At 45.1% G+C, this 18,963-nt stretch overlaps 2 protein-coding genes across 2 annotated transcripts in view; both read right to left on the bottom strand.

Moving 5' to 3' along the window:
* LOC142831596 (NACHT, LRR and PYD domains-containing protein 1a-like) overlaps positions 1-18,963 on the bottom strand; it is a 74,271-nt gene that overhangs the window by 5,406 nt on the left and 49,902 nt on the right. The window contains exons 8-9 of the mRNA XM_075941810.1: positions 860-1,122; positions 254-379 (exon numbers count right to left, since the gene is read on the bottom strand). Of these exons, the coding sequence (XP_075797925.1) occupies positions 254-379; positions 860-1,122 (389 nt within the window). The remainder of the gene's footprint in view (positions 1-253; positions 380-859; positions 1,123-18,963) is intronic.
* LOC142860490 (uncharacterized) lies at positions 6,998-18,437 on the bottom strand. Its single transcript, XM_075991826.1, has 7 exons — positions 18,265-18,437; positions 15,911-16,740; positions 15,235-15,384; positions 13,528-13,665; positions 12,159-12,308; positions 10,451-10,588; positions 6,998-8,110 (listed from the first exon to the last, which is right to left on the bottom strand). The coding sequence occupies exons 2-7, from the start codon at positions 16,167-16,169 to the stop codon at positions 7,920-7,922; spliced, it is 1,026 nt and encodes a 341-aa protein (XP_075847941.1). The 5' UTR covers positions 16,170-16,740; positions 18,265-18,437; the 3' UTR covers positions 6,998-7,919.

Raw genomic sequence — 18,963 nt, 5'->3', positions numbered from 1 at the left:
GACTTGCTGTCCATGTTAGGCTGGTCCCTTCTCCATACCATATTGAGTCTAATTCCTCGATTTTCCTGGCCTTCTGTATTTTTGTGTGGTCCCTTAAATTGCCTTCTACCTAATGTAGATGCATTTTTCCACATCCCAAGCCCCAATTATTTTCTCTTCAATCTCAATTTGTTGCAAAGCCCAGTAACCTGCCCCACAGAGTTCCCAAGTCTGGCATCTGATCCTGAAGAGTAGCAAACTCCTGGATGCTCACCTCAGGGATGATTTCCAGCTTCTTGGACGCAGACACTATGTAGCGGGACCCGATGTAAAGATAACCTAGTGGAGGTGGCTTGTTTATTCGAACAAACTGAAACTTCATTTCTTCATCATCAATGGCCTAGGGAACATTGCAGACAGTGATTTAGCTAGCTTTCTGGGCTATACATCTATCTGGTCTGAATAAGGTGAGGTGGAGGATCAGTAAATTTGTGTGGAGTGGAGTGGTAACACCTCCTGGTACCCTTCTGCCTTGTGTCCTGTTATACAGTCTATTCAGTTATTGGCATCTGTCATGTTCATTGTGGGAGCAGGAGTCCCTGCCAGAGAAGGGAGTTCCTTGGGTGTGGAGCATTCCCATCCTTCTGGTGGGTGGAAAGAGGTCATAGAAGGCCTTGCGGAGATAAAGGAACATTAAAGGCAGGTGGGGGAGACTCTTGTGTGAGGGGCCCAGAAGAGGGTAGAATCATCAACACCAGTGTTCTCTTTACAGAAGTATATTCCCACTCCAAGTGGAGAATCTATCCAAGGGGCTCAATTGTTGCATCTCAAGATTTTTGCCATCCCACCCTGGCCCCTCTTTTGTGGTCATCAGTGTCACCTTCCGAACGGTGCAGTCATTGGGGACCAGGTAGAGATGAAGGGTGACTTCCTCGACATTGATGTGATAGTAGATCAATGTGATGGGAGTGATGGGGACGAGGCTCCTGATGGTAAGGTAGATCCTCAGTAGAACTCCCACTGGGGAGAAGCTTGGGTTTTCCAAGATTGTGTAGCACTGCTCCACCCTGGCTGGAGTTTCTACGATCATCCCATGTTCTTGAAAGTGGGCCACACGGAACCAGGAGATGTCCACCTGACCCTCTGTGAAAGAACAGATTCAAAGATGGAGATTTAGTGTTTCCATTGAGCCATATTTGTCTGGAAAACTAGCATCAGAGGACTTAGAATGACTGTGGTAGTTTGAACGAAAATGGCCACCATAGTCGGTAGAACTGTTTGGGAAGGAGTAGGAGGTGTGGCCTTGCTGGAGGAGGTTTGTCACTGGGGTGGGCTTAGAAGTTTCAAAAGCTTGTATCCTTTCCAATTTCCTTTCTCTCTCCTCACTGACAATAAGGATGTAAGCTCTGAGCCACTGCTTCAGTACCAAGCCTGCCTGCTTCCTGCCATGCTCAATGGCATGATGGTCATGGTCTCACCCTCTGAAGCTATAAGCACCAATAAATTTCTTCTTCTATATGTTGCTTTGGTTATGATTTCTATTTAGTTTGTATTTAGTTTGATGTTTATAAGAAAAAATTTACAGCCAAAATGTAAATTTTATTAATTAACTTTCAGTTATAATACAACAGAACTATCAACTGTTTCCTCATTATCAGTTCATTATGGCAGGGAGGTAAAGGTGAGCTGCTGCCAGAGGTGACCCATGCAGACTGCCCCTCATTGGATGCAGTTTACTTCTGGCTTTGGCTAGCTTCTGTGAGCATTCCGAGTGGAGTGGAGGTTCTTGATGGTCTCATCCACAGATGCTGTAAAGAACACAGCCTCAGAGGCAACCATCAGAAACCTGACAGTCAGCAGGTCTTTGAGGTGCTGCCATCACCAGCTGTAGGGTCTTGGGATTGGCAGTTTCCCATAAATTTTTATCTGCAGGATAGAGTTTTTCTGCTATGAAAGAGACCTAAAGGTACCTTTGTCCACTAAAGACAGGCTGGATGGATCCCTTTAATGGTTAATGCCAAATGTGGACTTAAAATCTAGAATTATCTTGAATGTATGCTTCAGGGCATGATAGATATTATCTTGATTGGACTGACTGAGTAGGGAAGACCTATCCGCTGTGTGTGTAGCATCATTCTACAAACTAGGACTCAGGACTGTGTGAAATGGAGAAGGTCACAAGCACATAAACTTTCACTGTTCTTTCCCGTTCTATTGACAGAGCTTACCAGGTGTCACATACTCCATGTTCTCACAGTTCCATGTCATGATGAACTGTTCCTTTGAACTGTGAGGAAAATAATTTTTTTTTAAAAAATAAAGTTCCTTTGGTCAAGTATTTTGTTGAGCTACAAGTAAAGTAACCAGGACAGAAAATTGGTATCAGGACTCAGGGTTTTGCTGTATAAACAGAATCACGTGGTTCTTAAGCCTTTGGAAATGTTTTGTGGCTGGAATGTGGAAGAGTTTTGTTCCTAGTACTAGGAAAGCCCTTCCATGCGGAGGGCAAAGCTTATGGGGCTGCAGGAAGACAAGAATGCTGAGAGAGACAGTGGAGGCTAGTCCACTGTTGCAGAGAGTAGCAAGGTTTCTATTGGGAATAGTAAAGGGATCCATTCATGCAATTTATTGCGTTAATGTCCTGAATATGAGGGAAGATGAATTTAAACATAAGGGAATACTATGGCAGAAAAAGTCTCAAGACAGAAAAATATCCAGAATAATTCTACAAAATCTCCTATATTTTTTAGAGATCAGCATCACTGCAGGGAACGCACAGTGACAATAGGAAAAGTCTTACTCTTTGTAGGTTCTTCATTTGAAGATCTGAATTTATTTAAAGGCAGAAAGCCTTAAGTGATGGTGTCCCCTGTTCCACAAATGCAAATCCCAAGGAGGTGTTCCCCAAGGTCAGCACACCATTCAGCTATGGTCCAGAGTGGGAACATCTCAAGCTGTCAACAGACCTTGACGGAGCCATTCCTATAGTTTTTAGCCATGAAAAATGCTAGATTGATGGGCCACTGTATCATGCTGCACAGTTTCAGATAGCAGCTGAGGCCAGGAAATGTGCCTGAATCAAAGACCCCGTAAGGATTATGAGAGCTCATCCTATGGACCTTTGGAAGTGTAACCTAAGGTGGAATGGAGATGTCAGAATCACTTTTTTTTTTTTGGCTAAATTATGGTTTAGGGAAGGAGTAGAGAAATGGCCCTAGGAGTGGATATGTGTGCTTCAAGTAGAACTGGAAGGGAGTTATCTATGTCCTTTGGAGTACAGTGGATGATATCATGATCTCCATAACTGGACAGAGAGCCACAGGATATGGTGTTTCTGCTGATGGAGTTTTGTCTTGCTGTGGTCTTCTGATCAGTCCTTGGTGTGCCCTGACTCTTCTATTTTGACATGGCAATGCCTATTTTGTACCAATGTATATTATAATCTGTTTTCTATCTTACAGGGGCTCAGAGTTAAGTTTACCTTGAGTTGCTGTCGAGGGGAAGACCTTTTGGACTTTAGACTGTTGGAATTATTAAGGACTATGGAGACCTTTGAAGTTGGATTACATTTTGACTTAGGAGACAAAACTAAAACTTTGGAACATGAAGGGGAAAGTTACGAATTAAAGTGATGTGCTTGGGTGTCAAGTTGACAATGGTAGGATCATAATGATGAATCTCACCAGCCTGTGATCCCTGTTAATGGAGGGACCATTCTGCAGCTACCATTTTCACATCCCTTCAGCACTGAGTTTGCTTCCAACTTGCACCATGACAAATAGTACTGCAGTGTGTGTCATTTATCCAAGAACATTTCTATTTCCATAGATGCTTGTTCATTTCCTGCCTGCCCACACCCAAAATAACCACACAGAAACTATATTAATTAAATCACTGCTTGGCCTACTAGCTCTAGCTTCTTATTGGCTAGATCTTACATCTTAAATTAACTGTTTTCTATTATTTTTTTATTTTACCATGAGGCTTGTGGCCTGCCAGTAAGGTTCTGTCTGACAGCTTGCGTCTTTCTCCTACATGGCATCTCCTTGACTCTTCCTCTTTTCTCCCAGCATTCAGTTTAGTTTTCCCACCTAGCTTTATTCTGCCCTCTCATAGACCCAAGCAGCTTCTTTACTCATTAACCAATAGAAGCAACACATATACAGATGAACTTCCTGCATCATATTTCTGTTAGGTGATTGCTTTGGAATCAACAACTATGAGAAAATGAGACAATGAAATTGCTCCCATAAATGCTACCACTTAGGATTTCTATCAATGACGTGATAGTCAATAATTTAACATGGAACTACACAGCATTAAAGTGCCCTCTGTGTGACAGTTCTGGGCCTTAAACCCTGGCTCTCCCCAAGTCAGCTTCAGCTCCAGCACCAGATCCTGGCACTTACCCATGTTTTGTGCTGTGTTGATTTTCACAGAATTTCAAAAGATGTACCTCTCCAACTTCCCTTCTTGCTAGGGAAACTGGTCATGACCTTCCTAGGACTTGAGGGGAATGTATGGGGCTGTACGTTCATTGTTAAAACAAGAAATGTCCTGAGGCATCTAAGATGACTAGGTAAGTTTTGGGTTTTTGGATATAGAGATTCACTATATATCTCCTACTAGAAGTCATCTTGATCTTGCCTAGTCTTCAGAACTCTGGGATCACAGGTATGTGTCACCACCTGTCCCTGTGACTGTCCTTCCACTACATATTGTTCTTTTATAAACTTTAACAGATTCACATATATTTAATTTTCCAAAGGTGTACTATTCTGTTCTGAATGGAAGTAAGAAACAGGAAGGGCAGTGACCTTCATGGAAGAAGCTTGAGTGGTGACTGGGAAGTGTTGTTGGGGAGACTAGGAACTCTGTGTGGACCTGCTGGACTGGCCTCCTTAGACACACTGGTAAGTCACTATCTGGGTATCAGTGCTCCTGTGTCAGGGTCTGGAGTGTAAGACCTCATGAGTTTATGAATGTAACTATTACCTTTCTTTGTTTTGTGAGTTCTTTTCAATTGAGTCCTGCTTGCTTTCTTCATCTTCATCTGTTTTCTTCTTTGGGGCTTGGCATTAATTGCAAATATTTTTAATCTGAGGGATGCTTCGCTTGTTTTCTATGCATGGTTCTCATATCAGCTGGAACTGTCTGCATTTCTTCTTCAGTTTTTATGACTTCTTCAACTGTCAGGTCATCCTCTTGGACCTACTCCTCATCTTCAACACCATGAACAAACACCATCTCCATCTAGAGTGAGCTGGATTCTTCTGGTCCCTGTGGTAGGCCCAGTGTTGTGCTCCATGAATCAAGGTGAGGAAATTGGCCTCACTTGTCACTTGTACAAGACCCGATTCTCTTGCTTTCGTGTTTTTTTTCCTTTTATAGGCAGAATCTTGTAACATGAGGGCCGGCTTGTTGCTTGGGGTTTCTGTCCTGCCCTATACCGCACAGCTGGCAAGGTCCCAAAGAAAATCACACAGAGATCTCCATAAGTTATAAAACTGATTGGCCCATTAGCTCAGTCTTCTTATTAGCTCTTGTAGATTATATTAACCCATTATTCTTATCTATGTTAGCCACATGGCTCTTGGTACCTTTCAGTAGGGCAGGTTACATCTTGCTTCTCGATGGTCTGGAATGTGGGAAGAGCTTCCTTCTTCCCAGAATACTCCTGTTCTCATCGCCCCAACTCTACTTCCTGCCTGACCAATCAGCATTTATTTAAAACGTGATTGACAGAATACAGACAATTCTCCTGCACCAGAATCTGGATGTGTAGTTTAGGCTGCATTTGAATTCTAAATTCTCCCGCCTCCGTCCCAGAAGCGCTAGGATTACAGGCATATAGTAATACTTTCTTTATGAGATCTTTCACTGAGAACTTGGTATTTATTAAAACATCTTCCTTTTGGTTACATGCTGTGCTTGTTTAGCTTGTTGTTCTTTTGGGACTCCTAACAGTGGAATATCTCTGACTCCTTTTCTCAAGACCATTTTCCTCCTGCAGGGTTGCTTTGTCTACCCTTGATATGAGGGTCTGTGCTTAGTCTTATTGCAACTTGTTATGCTGTGTGTCTTTGATATAACTTGGGAAGCCTGCTCTTTTCTGAAGGGAAACAGAGGAGCAGTGGATCTGGAGGGGAGAGGAGGTGAGGAGGAGAAATGTGATAGCAGAGAGAGGGGTGGGTGCAGTAGGTATGTACTGTATGAGAGAAGAATAAACAAAAAGAAAAAAACCTCTGAAGGAATCAGTTTGGAACACTTTATGAGTCCTACCCTGATTTCTTAGGAAACGCATCTTCTGTTGCTCCAGTTCTCAAATAGAATCTGGTGGCCCCATTTTCTCCCTGTCTGCAGTTGTTCAATGAATTACAGTGTTGGTAGACACTGGGTAACAATGTTCCTTGTTAATTTCTTTAGTCTTACTTTGCAGCAATCTCTTCAAATTGCTCAATTTATTCTCAGTTCCCTGCTGGGCCCATGAGGGACATGGTGTGTAGAGAACATTTAATAATCACCAGCAAATATTGCTATTGAGGATATCACTTTTCACTCAGGGAAATAGTCATAAGGCTGGGAGACATATGTTTCAAACAAGATACATCCAACAAGAGGGGATGACAAAACATCTCAGTGCCCACCTCCATAACCGGCCCTGCCCTGCTGAGGAAGCCATGAGACCTTTCCTCATCACCATCACCCTCTACTCTGCTATAGGACATGGCAGGTTTTCCCATCACTACCACCCGACTCCCTATCCTTCCCTTGGTTACCTTGGAGATCCACAAAGTGAGGGAGGTACACAGCAGCCACAGCTCCCCTCTCAGCCTTGATGTCAAACAGAGGCCCAGCCACCATGTGACTGTCCGGCAAGGGCATCTTGTCCAGGTGTTGGCTCCAACTACAGAATCCAATCTCAATGGTCACTGCCCTTGTCACCACAAAGTGGAGTCCTATGCTGGGACAGTGGTAAGAACCATTCACAGGGAACTGGACTCTAGAAGAGAGAGAGGCAGACACCAATGAACACCAGCTCTGCTCTTTCATTAGGTGCAGACCCAGGGCAGGACTGGGGACTCAGCAGACTTGAGCCAGATGGTTCTGAGTTCTGGTTCCACTTCTAGCTGTATGTGGATCCCTGGCTAAGTCACTTAGCCCAGATCTATTTCCATATATACATATATATATATATATATATATATATATATATATATGGATAATGACAGTGCCATCTTATAGATCTGTAAGTACTGAGTGATCTAGAGCAAAGTTTTGGGGCTCCAGCTAGGACCATGCACACTCGCCAAAGGCTCTACCACTGAGGTCCATCTTCAGTTTTTAGACTTTTTGTTCCTGAGGTATATATTTAAGGATACCTATGAGAAAGAGAAATGAAATATAATGAGGGCATTAGTGCTGTTTCTATTATGAATAAAATAATCTGCAGAAAACCAACAATTAAGATAATAAGCAAAGCTGAGCACAGATGTTTAGATGGAATGAAGGACTCACATCAGCTCTGTTGATGTGGTGATGGTGTGCTGGTCATGGAAGACGAGGTTCTGTCTTAAGTATGGGGGAGAAATGGTGAAATGTTTATGAGTGAAGTCACCTGATGTCCTGGACTCACACTACTGTGATAGCGTGAAAAGGGGGAATGTGAGTAGTTGAGACAAACTTGGAAAAATGTTGCTGGAACTGAGCATTTGGACATGGAATTCTTGTGCTCTTCCGTTTTGCACGTCAAGAAAAATTTTTATGATAAAGACCCCTATTTTCATAACAGCCCAAACTTCTTATTCCAGTCCTGGCATTGCCTCCCTGGTTGGTGAGGGGAGGAGGAGACACAGTAGAGAATATACAGGTGCAATCTGTGGGGGTCCCTTGTGGAAAATGTGCTTGGTAAAGACAGCCTTCTTCCAGGCAGAGCTCACTCACCGGTACAGGTTCCTCTCTCTGTCAATCACCTCAACAGCAACAGGCCCTGTAGGGCCCCAGACGTCATCTTCAGTCCACAGTGGTTCCACACACTTGTCTCTTGAAGAGGCAGGAGAGTATGGATCGAAGGGAGCCAGGGATGCCAGTTGTGAGTACTCCTCCTTGCATTCCTCATCAGACTCCTTTTCTAGAAAAAGCCAGGCAGTACTCACGCTATGTCTTCCCAGCACTCCCTAGTACTGGCTCAGGGCTCAACTCTTTTCTAGGTTGCCCAGCCTAGGCCTTACCAGGAAGCGAGTCTACAGACTTTATCACTGTTCCTGAGGTTACCTACACATATATATAGTTTCCCAGGGATGATATCTCTAATGATGGTTATCCAATATTAGGCGCTCTGGAGAAGTCCTATAAAATATACCCCCCCCCCACGAAACATGAACTTAGCATGTTACATATGTGTGTGTGTGAAAATAATAATTAAATAAAAGAGATAATGAATTTGAGAGGGAGAAAGGTGGGGCTATAAGAAAAAAGTTATACTAAAATATGAGAAAGAGAAAAAACTTTGTTCTTAAGTTTGGTTTCTTGGGTTGGAGAGATGGCTCAGTGGTTAAGAGCATTGACTATTCTTCCAGAGGACCTAAGTTCAATTCCCAGCAACCACGTGTGGCTCACAACCATCTGTAATAAGATCTGGTGCCCTCTTCTGACCTGCAGGAATACATGGAGGCAGAATGTTGTATACATAAAAAATAAAATTTTAAAAAGTTTGGTTTTTCTTAGGAAATTACCTGCTCCAATGATCCTAACAAGGTTAACTTTAATACTCTTATGATTAGGGGTTAACAAACCCCATTGAAATACAGAGAGTCGGGGGGGGGGCGGAGAAGGGAGAGGGGGACCGAGATAGAGACAAAAACAGAGAGAGTTACTTGTCTATATTTGGCCAATGTTTGCCAACCTCAGCTGGCCACTTATTTTTTCAAGCTGAAAACAGCAGAAATAATAGTTTCGGGTGCAAATAGTTACACAAAATCAGAAAAATATACTCAAATCAAGAAGTTAAACTCACAGACCGTGTGCTGTGTGAATTTCTTAGCCACACTAGACAGATCTCGGCCTCCGATGGCTGCAGAGGCAGAAAAACGCAAAGGAATGGCCTTTGCCCGGCAGCGGCCACAGGGAGCAGCACAAGCAGGCAAGCAGCGGTGGCAGGGAGCAGGGCTGGAGCTGCAGCAGCGAAACTGGGAGCTGGAAGGTGGTTGCAAATCTGGGAAGCAGCCCGCAGCTGAGGGAGGGGATCTGGGCTGGACGCAAGTGCACAGGCTGGAGGGGAGCCGAAGTGTGTAATGGTGGCGAGGAGTGAGGAGATAAAATTTAATAATTGAAAAACGGGGAAACTCATGCTACCCGAGTGGAAGGTCCGAAGTCCAAAGGGGTGTGAAGTCCAAAGGGGTGTGAAGTCCAAAGGGGTCCCATGGGCACCACGCAGAGAGCACAAGCACCTATCTACCCCAGTGTATCTACCTGGGCTCCAGGCGGCCACACCCTAGCCATATATGATTGGCTGAGCTTCCCCATCAGTCAGAGACCCACAGAGCCTACAGTATCAGGTATCATGTCCCTTACTCAGTTTCTCTCCTTTCCACTTGATATGTCACAAAGCATGCCATGTGGATTGAGCATTTGCTTTGAAGCTGTTGTTAGCTATTATGTTATGTTCTCAGACAAGACACCCTGTCCGTACATTGAATCAATGACAAAAGGGGGAATGACATGAAATATTATTTTAAGATGTGTTATATTTGTTATGTTATGGAACATTTGTTTTAATGATGCAAAGATGGGTTGAACCCTTTTTTGGTGCATTTGTTGAACTCTGTGAAACTGTGTTATTTTGTCTGTCTATAACACCCAATTGGTCTAATAAGGAGCTGAAAGGTCAATAGAAAGGCAGGAGAGAGAACAGGCAGGGCTGGCAGGCAGAGCTATAAACAGGAGAAAAGGAGCACAGAAGAAGGAACTAGAACTAAAGGAGAAGAGGACACCAGGGGTCAGCCATCTAGCTACACAGCCAGTCATAGAGTAAGAATAAAGAAAGTATCAGAGAATAGAGAAAGCTAAAAGCCCAGGGGCAAAAGGTAGATGAGATAATTTAGGAGAAACTGGCCAGGAAGAACCCAAGCTGAGGTCAGGCATTTACAAGTAATAATAAAACTCCCTGTGATTTATTTGGGATGTAGATGGCAGGCCCTCAAAACAGTCAATGACACACAGCTACATTTTAAAGAGCCAAGAGTAAAACACAACCAAACACAGAGGCTCACATGTGAAGAACCACCATCCATGTCATTAAAAGTCCCAATGCCACCCAGCACTCGGGAGGCAGAGGCAGGCGGATCTCTGTGAGTTCGAGACCAACCTGGTCTACAAAGCTAGTTCCAGGACAGGCTCCAAAGCCACAGAGAAACCCTGTATCGAAAATTAAAAAAAAAAAGTCCCAATGCCAGCTGCCAGCTCAGCTTACCTTGGGTTTTGAATCCAGATTCCTCAGAATTCCCTGTATCATGAAACAGCTTCCTATAGTTTGATTTCTTAATTGGTCTCCAATATCCATACCTTGAGTTCATTCGTGAAGAACCCACAGAGGAGGGCATTACTGCACCTGTAAATGGTGGCCATGGGAAGGGACAGTGATTGTGTGATTGTCAGAGAGGCAACAGTAGCAGTCAGGGCAGCAAGGCCGGGGTCCTACCTGCTTATCCACATACCCTTCTCCAGTGTTCTGGAGAGAGTGATGCTCTTACAGGTGCTGCAGGAAGTGATCCTGCGCTCCGACCATTAAGTTGACACACCTATGCTGATCTCTAGTCCTAAGTGTGAGTCTCCATTCTTCTCTGAGTCTCAATTCCCTCCCGTGGGTCTCTGAGCTTCTACCCCACGGGGATAGGTAGGCTCTTACTGTGTAGTTCAGGCTTGCCTTGAGCTCCTATTTTCCTGCATTAATTTCACACTTTCTAGGATTATAGGAATATGTCTATGACCAGTCGTCATATGTTTGAAGCCTTTTGATTTTCTTAGTGTTCAATCTACAGCTTCAAGATGGATATAGTGTCCATTAGACAGAGTGGTTCAGAGATTCTTGGGGGCCCAGGAAAATATTTCAAATAACAGCTGACTTATCAAGTGGCATCCTAGGGAGGAAGGTGAGAGTCTTTAAAACAAAGCTTTGATAAGCAATGAAAATGAGCGTGGAAGTGTGGGATGGAGTGGAATTGTTTTAGTGGAGCACCTTGGAAGAAGGGAACAGTGTGGCAAAGACGTGAAAGGAGGATACTGGTGGCAGCGTCGGAGCAACCTTTCTTGGGAGAGAGATATGAACAGTAGAATATCTGATACAGTATCAGTGGAGTCTTCCTCAACCCATGTGCACCAGCCTTCTTGCGTGCAGCCTGAAGATGAGAGACCTGCACATGATACTGAGTCAGCAGCAAAACATGGGCAAGCAGAGTCGATGCTCCGATACCGAAACTGAGACACAGTCTGTGCAATGTCCTTTCCTATAACATGCATTAAATGAGCTAAGGTGACAACTACAGGCGATGGCTTTTGATTCTGTATTCATCATTCTCAAGACTTTAAGTGGGGTGGGAAGAATGGAATAGAAGGGAAAGACAAGGGTTAGGTGTGGGCAGGACCTTCACAGAGTAGCAGTAGGAGGAAGGAGGAATAAATCTTTCCTCAGGTCCCATTATTCTAAATTCCAGCCCTGTGTCTGTCTTTATATGTTGTGAGCTAGGCCAAGGTAACCTCTATCTCTAGACCTTGTGCACTAGACTTGATGCTTGAGAAGAGGCAATGGTGTAGCCTCACTAAGCTGAAATAAGGGAAGTCAAGCTGAAACTGAGGCAGATGCTTTCTCTCTGCTTGGAGTCCATCTTCATGGAACGTCAGGACCTGTATGACCCCTGGAATTTCAGAACCAACTTATATTTTGAGCTGAACTCTGGGTGCCATTTGGGCTAGGCTCACTGCTGACTACTGTGGGTTCCAGTTTCTTCATGTGTCAGAGCCCAGGGGCTCTCCTAGCCTGTAACTCTTTGCACTCTATCATGGCTCCTCTGGTCTATTTACATTGCCTGTCCCAGGTCCCCCATACAGGGGGAGGTTCACCTGTGAAGAACCATCATCTATGTGAACTAGAGGTCCCATTCCCAGCTGCCAGCTCCACTTACTGTCACTACAGTATCCAGACTCAGCAGATCCACATACATCATGCTCAGAGTCTAAAGTCCAACTTGGTCTCCGTCGTTTATGTTCTGAACTCAGTAGTTGTGAGGATCCTTGGTGGGTATTGGTATCCACATCGGGCGTGATAGTTGAGCCTGGGGGAAATGATGAAGAAAGGGCCTTGGGAAGGGACAGTGATTGTGTGATTGTCAGAGAGGCAGCAGTAGGAGTCAGGGTAGCAAGGCTGGGGTCTGACCTGCTTATCCTCACACCCTTCTCCACAGTGTCCTGGAGAGAATGCTGCAGGAAACAGTCCTGCACGGGGACATGAAGTTCACACACCTGTGCGGATCCACGCCAGTTCTGTGTGCCAGTCTCTATACTTCCCTGACCCTCTATTCCCTCATATAGGTCTCTGAGTTTCTATTCCACATAAATAGAATCTTACTGTACAGTTCACGCTAACCTGGAGCTCAGACTCCTCCCACATTAGTTTCATAAGTTTTGGGATTATAGGAGTATGTCTGCAACCAGGTAATTTAACTTTTTTTTGTTTCATAGTGTTTGATCTAGAGTTTCAGGGGGATATATGTCCATTACACACACATATATTTTTTGCAATATTAGTTGAATATATGTTACATTTGTTTGTGGTCTGGAATATGTGTCTAAAGATGCAAAGATGTATTGCATTCTTTTATGATGCATTTGTTTAAGACCCCCAGTCCGTACGTAGAACCAATGACAAAAGGGGGAAAGCCATGAAATATTATTTTAAGATGTGTTATATTTGTTATGCTATGGAACATTTGTTTTAATGATGTAAAGATGGGTTGAACCCTTTTTTGGTGCATTTGTTGAACTCTGTGAAGCTGTGTTATTTTGTCTGTCTATAACACCCAATTGGTCTAATAAGGAGCTGAAAGGTCAATAGAAAGGCAGGAGAGAGAACAGGCAGGGCTGGCAGGCAGAGCTATAAACAGGAGAAAAAGAGCACAGAAGAAGGAACCAGAACTAAAGGAGAAGAGGACACCAGGGGTCAGCCATCTAGCTACACAGCCAATCATAGAGTAAGATGTAAAGAAAGTATAATAGAATAGAGAAAGCTAAAAGCCCAGGGGCAAAAGGTAGATGAGATAATTTAGGAGAAACTGGCCAGGAAGAACCCAAGCTGAGGTCAGGCATTTACAAGTGATAATAAAACTCCCTGTGATTTATTTGGGATGTAGATGGCAGGCCCTCAAATCAGTCAATGACACACAACTACATTTTAAAGAGCCAAGAGTAAAACATAACCAAACACAGAGGCTCACATGTGAAGAACCACCATCCATGTCATTAAAAGTCCCAATGTCAGCTGCCAGCTCAGCTTACCTTGGGTTTTGAATCCAGACTCCTCAGAACTCCCTGTATCATCAAACAGCTTCCTATAGTCTGATTTCTTAATTGGTCTCCAATATTCATACCTTGAGCTCATTCGTGGAGAACCCACAGAGGAGGGCATTACTGCACCTGTAAATGGTGGCCATGGGAAGGGACAGTGATTGTGTGATTGTCAGAGAGGCAACAGTAGCAGTCAGGGCAGCAAGGCCGGGGTCCACCTGCTTATCCACATACCCTTCTCCAGTGTTCTGGAGAGAGTGATGCTCTTACAGGTGCTGCAGGAAGTGATCCTGCGCCGCGACCATTAAGTTGTCACACCTATGCTGATCTCTAGTCCTAAGTGTGAGTCTCCATTCTTCTCTGAGTCTCAATTCCCTCCCGTGGGTCTCTGAGCTTCTACCCCACGGGGATAGGTAGGCTCTTACTGTGTAGTTCAGGCTTGCCTTGAGCTCCTATTTTCCTGCATTAATTTCACACTTTCTAGGATTATAGGAATATGTCTATGACCAGTCGTCATATGTTTGAAGCCTTTTGATTTTCTTAGTGTTCAATCTACAGCTTCAAGATGGATATAGTGTCCATTAGACAGAGTGGTTCAGAGATTCTTGGGGGCCCAGGAAAATATTTCAAATAACAGCTGACTTATCAAGTGGCATCCTAGGGAGGAAGGTGAGAGTCTTTAAAACAAAGCTTTGATAAGCAGTGAAAACGAGCGTGGAAGTGTGGGATGGAGTGGAATTGTTTTAGTGGAGCACCTTGGAAGAAGGGAACAGTGTGGCAAAGACGTGAAAGGAGGATACTGGTGGCAGCGTCGGAGCAACCTTTCTTGGGAGAGAGATATGAACAGTAGAATATCTGATACAGTATCAGTGGAGTCTTCCTCAACCCATGTGCACCAGCCTTCTTGCGTGCAGCCTGAAGATGAGAGACCTGCACATGATGCTGAGTCAGCAGCAAAACATGGGCAAGCAGAGTCGATGCTCCGATACCGAAACTGAGACACAGTCTGTGCAATGTCCTTTCCTATAACATGCATTAAATGAGCTAAGGTGACAACTACAGGCGATGGCTTTTGATTCTGTATTCATCATTCTCAAGACTTTAAGTGGGGTGGGAAGTATGGAATAGAAGGGAAAGACAAGGGTTAGGTGTGGGCTGGACCTTCACAGAGTAGCAGTAGGAGGAAGGAGGAATAAATCTTTCCTCAGGTCCCATTATTCTAAATTCCAGCCCTGTGTCTGTCTTTATATGTTGTGAGCTAGGCCAAGGTAACCTCTATCTCTAGACCTTGTGCACTAGACTTGATGCTTGAGAAGAGGCAATGGTGTAGCCTCGCTAAGCTGAAATAAGGGAAGTCAAGCTGAAACTGAGGCAGATGCTTTCTCTCTGCTTGGAGTCCATCTTCATGGAACGTCAGGACCTGTATGACCCCTGGAATTTCAGAACCAACTTATATTTTGAGCTGAACTCTGGATGCCATTTGGGCTAGGCTCACGGCTGACTACTGTGGGTTCCAGTTTCTTCACGTGTCAGAGCCCAGGGGCTTTCCTAGCCTGTAACTCTTTGCACTCTATCATGGCTCCTCTGGTCTATTTACGTTGCCTGTCCCAGGTCCCCCATACAGGGGGAGGTTCACCTGTGAAGAACCATCATCTATGTGAACTAGAGGTCCCATTCCCAGCTGCCAGCTCCACTTACTGTCACTACAGTATCCAGACTCAGCAGATCCACATACATCATGCTCAGAGTCTAAAGTCCAACTTGGTCTCCGTCGTTTATGTTCTAAACTCAGTAGTTGTGAGGATCCTTGGTGGGTATTGGTATCCACATCGGGCGTGATAGTTGAGCCTGCGGGAAATGATGAAGAAAGGGCCATGGGAAGGGGTAGTGATTGTGTGATTGTCAGAGAGGCAGCAGTAGGAGTCAGGGTAGCAAGGCTGGGGTCTGACCTGCTTATCCTCACACCCTTCTCCACAGTGTCCTGGAGAGAATGCTGCAGGAAACAGTCCTGCACGGGGACATGAAGTTCACACACCTGTGCGGATCCACTCTAGTTCTGTGTGCCTGTCTCTATTCTTCCCTGACCCTCTATTGCCTCATATAGGTCTCTGAGTTTTTCTTCCACATAAATAGTTAGAATCTTACTGTAAGAATGGCCAAGATCAAAAACACTGATGACAACTTAAACTGAAAAGGTGTAAGAGAGGTGGGGCTCTAAGGTTCACTTAGCGTTTCTGCTTGCCTTCTGGTTTAGGCTCTCCTGGGCCTGTTAATTTTTTGGACAAGAGATTAGCCTAACCATGGAAACCCAGCAGGTGGGCTCAGTGGTTATGAAGGAGCCACAGTAGTGGTTTTGGGTCCTTGTTGTACTTACTTATCACGAAGTCCTTCTCTGCTGGGGCTTTGGTCTGCTGTGGCTCCAGATCCATCTGCTTTCTCTTGGGGTCCAAGACCTGTTGACCCTTTTGCTGAGCCTCCTCTGTGCCTCTCTCCTTCGGGGACTGGGCTTCTTCCATGGCCGTAGAACCCTCAGAGGATGCTTGACTGTGCAGTTTGCACTGGTCCCGCTTTCGTTTTCTCTTCTGTCGCTGCTCCGAGTTTAAGAGCAGTAGATCCTTGTCTCTACCAGCCATTTCTGTGCTGGGAAAGGGTGTTTTACTGGAACTGACAGAGGAGAACTGGAAATAAAGAAAGTGTAGAGCAGTATCTACAGCGACAGATAATGCTCTGATCAGAACAACTGAAGAACTCGGGTCTCTCCTGGGGATAAAGACTGTGTGTCCTGGTGCAGTGTTTGAGCTTTATAGAGCATAAGAGAGAATTCTGGTAGGAAGTTTTATTGGTGGATATGTTCTCTAGAGTGTCATGAATGATGCCTGTGGACGTTCTCTTTACTGTTTTGACTTTTTTTATCAGGCAAGTGTTCTGTTATGCTGAATTGGAGGTTTTTCAACTTGTCTAAGGTTTGTTATTTTAGGTCATTAAGGTCATTTATCTGACCCTGAGGACCAGTAAAAGGAAGGGGGGGGGATGTATTCTCTCATTGGCTGCTTCCTGCAGGAGGGGAATGATGGAAGTGGGGCTAAGCTTTATCTCTTGGGTTTAAAGGGGAATAGGTTAGGGTGACTTCATGAACCAGAAAAAGAGTTAACTTGATCTGCTACAGTAGATCATATGATTGCTGTCATTCACTCCTGGAGAAATCTGTGAAAACAGTTAATAGACGGAGCTATAGTAAGTAATATGACACTGAAGACAGGGGACCCAGTTAGCTCCTAGTCAGGGTAGCCATTGTCCTAATATGGACCTAGTGATGGCTGTGATTTGATCCATGAGGAACTTGTGTAAAACTTTAAAGGACAGGAAAAAATGGAAGGATGAGGGTAAGGAGGAATGGAGAGATCAAGGGGAGAAGCCAGAGTGGGAGGGAACCGGAAGTCCATCTTTAGGAAGATGACTGTTACTGAATCTTTGTCTGGTACTTAATTAAGTCTTGGGGCCCTGTCAAACAGCTTGGGTTTGTTGGTGCAGAAGCAGCTGTATTCCTGGAGGAGGGCACAGTTCCCAACACTAGCAGCTGACAGCAGATCTAGGTTTCTGACTTTGGAAAATTGCAAGAGCAAAGATTTGTCTCAGGCCTAGCCGTGGTGATGGAGTCGGGGAATGGAAATGTTAGCATTTGGAGAGTGGAGGGTGGGGAAATGTAGGGATGGGGAAGTAAGAAGATGGAAGGATGCAGGACATGGAGCATGATTTCAGGGAGGATTAGAGGATGCTAATCAAGGGAGAAGGGTTGGGGATGGAGAAAAGGGTGTTGGGATTACAGGGACAGGAGCAAGAGAGGATAGGAAGACAGGGATGGAGGATCCAGGGATGGAACGAACAGGGCACTCAATACTCTGTGTTTCTCAGATTCTTCCTTTTCTAGTGTCCCACTCTAAGATCAATCCTTCAGCCATTACTGTGACAGAGGGGGAGTCAAGAGCTCATATGAGTTCAGGCTATCCCCTGTGAAGTCTCTTGTCCATGGGTACCACACAGGGAGAATAATCCAGAGACAACGAAGCTGGAAGGACAAATTACACAGAGAAAACCAAAGAGCTACATGGACAAGTGTGGGGCATTAGAGTGACCCAAGACTTTCCCAGTGGACCCAAAAAAGGACAAAGCGAACATTAGTTCTACGACCTTGTCCAGGAGTGAAACTGGTGAGGCTGTTCTGACACTGAAGTCAGTGCCTCGGAGGAACTGAAGTTGTAGCTTCTGGGGACCTGACTCTTCTCCATGGACTGTGGTTTTCAGTCATAAGGCAACTGTGTCTAAGGGATCCTGTGTTCTCTTAGCACATTGACAGCTCTCTTCTGACCTTGGCTGTCCCCTACCATCCCTCAAATAGCATAAATGATGCTGTACTTCCTAATAAACACGCTTGGCTTATATCATCAGTTTACGCAAGAGCTGTTGTTTCTGTCTTCTTTGTTTCTCATCCTCAGTCCTCCCACTTAACTCCTCCCCATTCATGACCCTTATTCCTGCAGCTTCATGTCAGACAGGAGAGAGGAGGGTGCAGGAAAGGCTATGACAGCAGCAGGCACATGAAGCATACAGGTGAATCTAGCAACCTCCCATCCCAGAGCTGGCCTGCAGACTCTCCAAGCAGGGCTGGAGCCTGGGCGCTGGCTCTCAGGACAGGTCCTCATGTCGGACACAGTCGGTCCCACTACTCACTTGTTCCTCCACTTGGCCATCTGCTGTGTGTCCCCGGCCGAGGCTCCTCAGCTAGAAATCATGCTCTTTAAAAGTGGTAGAGTCTGGCTCCTCCAGGATGCCAGGCATGAGAGTCTGCGCAGATGTTCATCCTCTGAAACCTGATAGTGGAGGTTGAGCAATGTTCAGCTCATTTCCTGTTGTAAAGTCTCTGCAGATGCCTGGGCTGAAGGAGGAGTCAGGCTTGAAAGCTTCTTCCAGGCCTGCAGAAGCCCCACCTCCTGAGCCTCACTTCCCTCATCTACTGAAGCGGGGACTCCCCGGGTTTGCCACCAGGTTCCAGTTCAGCAAAAGCTCCTGATCTCCCAGGTTTGTGCTCTGGATTCTCTGTACTTCCTCTCCTCCCTGTAGCCTGCCCAGTTCACAAGCTCTTCATTTTAGGAAGTTGCTGCCAGGCCCCAAACCCTGGGCTTTTTTCCCTCCTGGACTCTCCTAAATCTCAAATCTGGCATTTGACTCCTCCTAACATCTTTTTTTTTGTCTGTAGGTGTGTGGAGTCTGTGCATGCTCTTATGCATGTGAAGTCACATGTGTGTGCATGTGTGTGACATGAGAACGTATGACCATGGTTAGTCTAGCTACTTAGACAGCTGGAACACTTCCTGTTTCCTCCTCCTAAGCTCTGGGATCACAAGCCTGTAGCCACGCCCAGCAGGCATC

Source organism: Microtus pennsylvanicus, chromosome 11, assembly GCF_037038515.1.
Source record: "Microtus pennsylvanicus isolate mMicPen1 chromosome 11, mMicPen1.hap1, whole genome shotgun sequence".
In the NCBI taxonomy this organism is placed as follows: domain Eukaryota; kingdom Metazoa; phylum Chordata; class Mammalia; order Rodentia; family Cricetidae; genus Microtus; species Microtus pennsylvanicus.
Note: the sequence above shows the minus strand (reverse complement) of the source record. Positions and strands in the feature narration are given on the sequence as shown.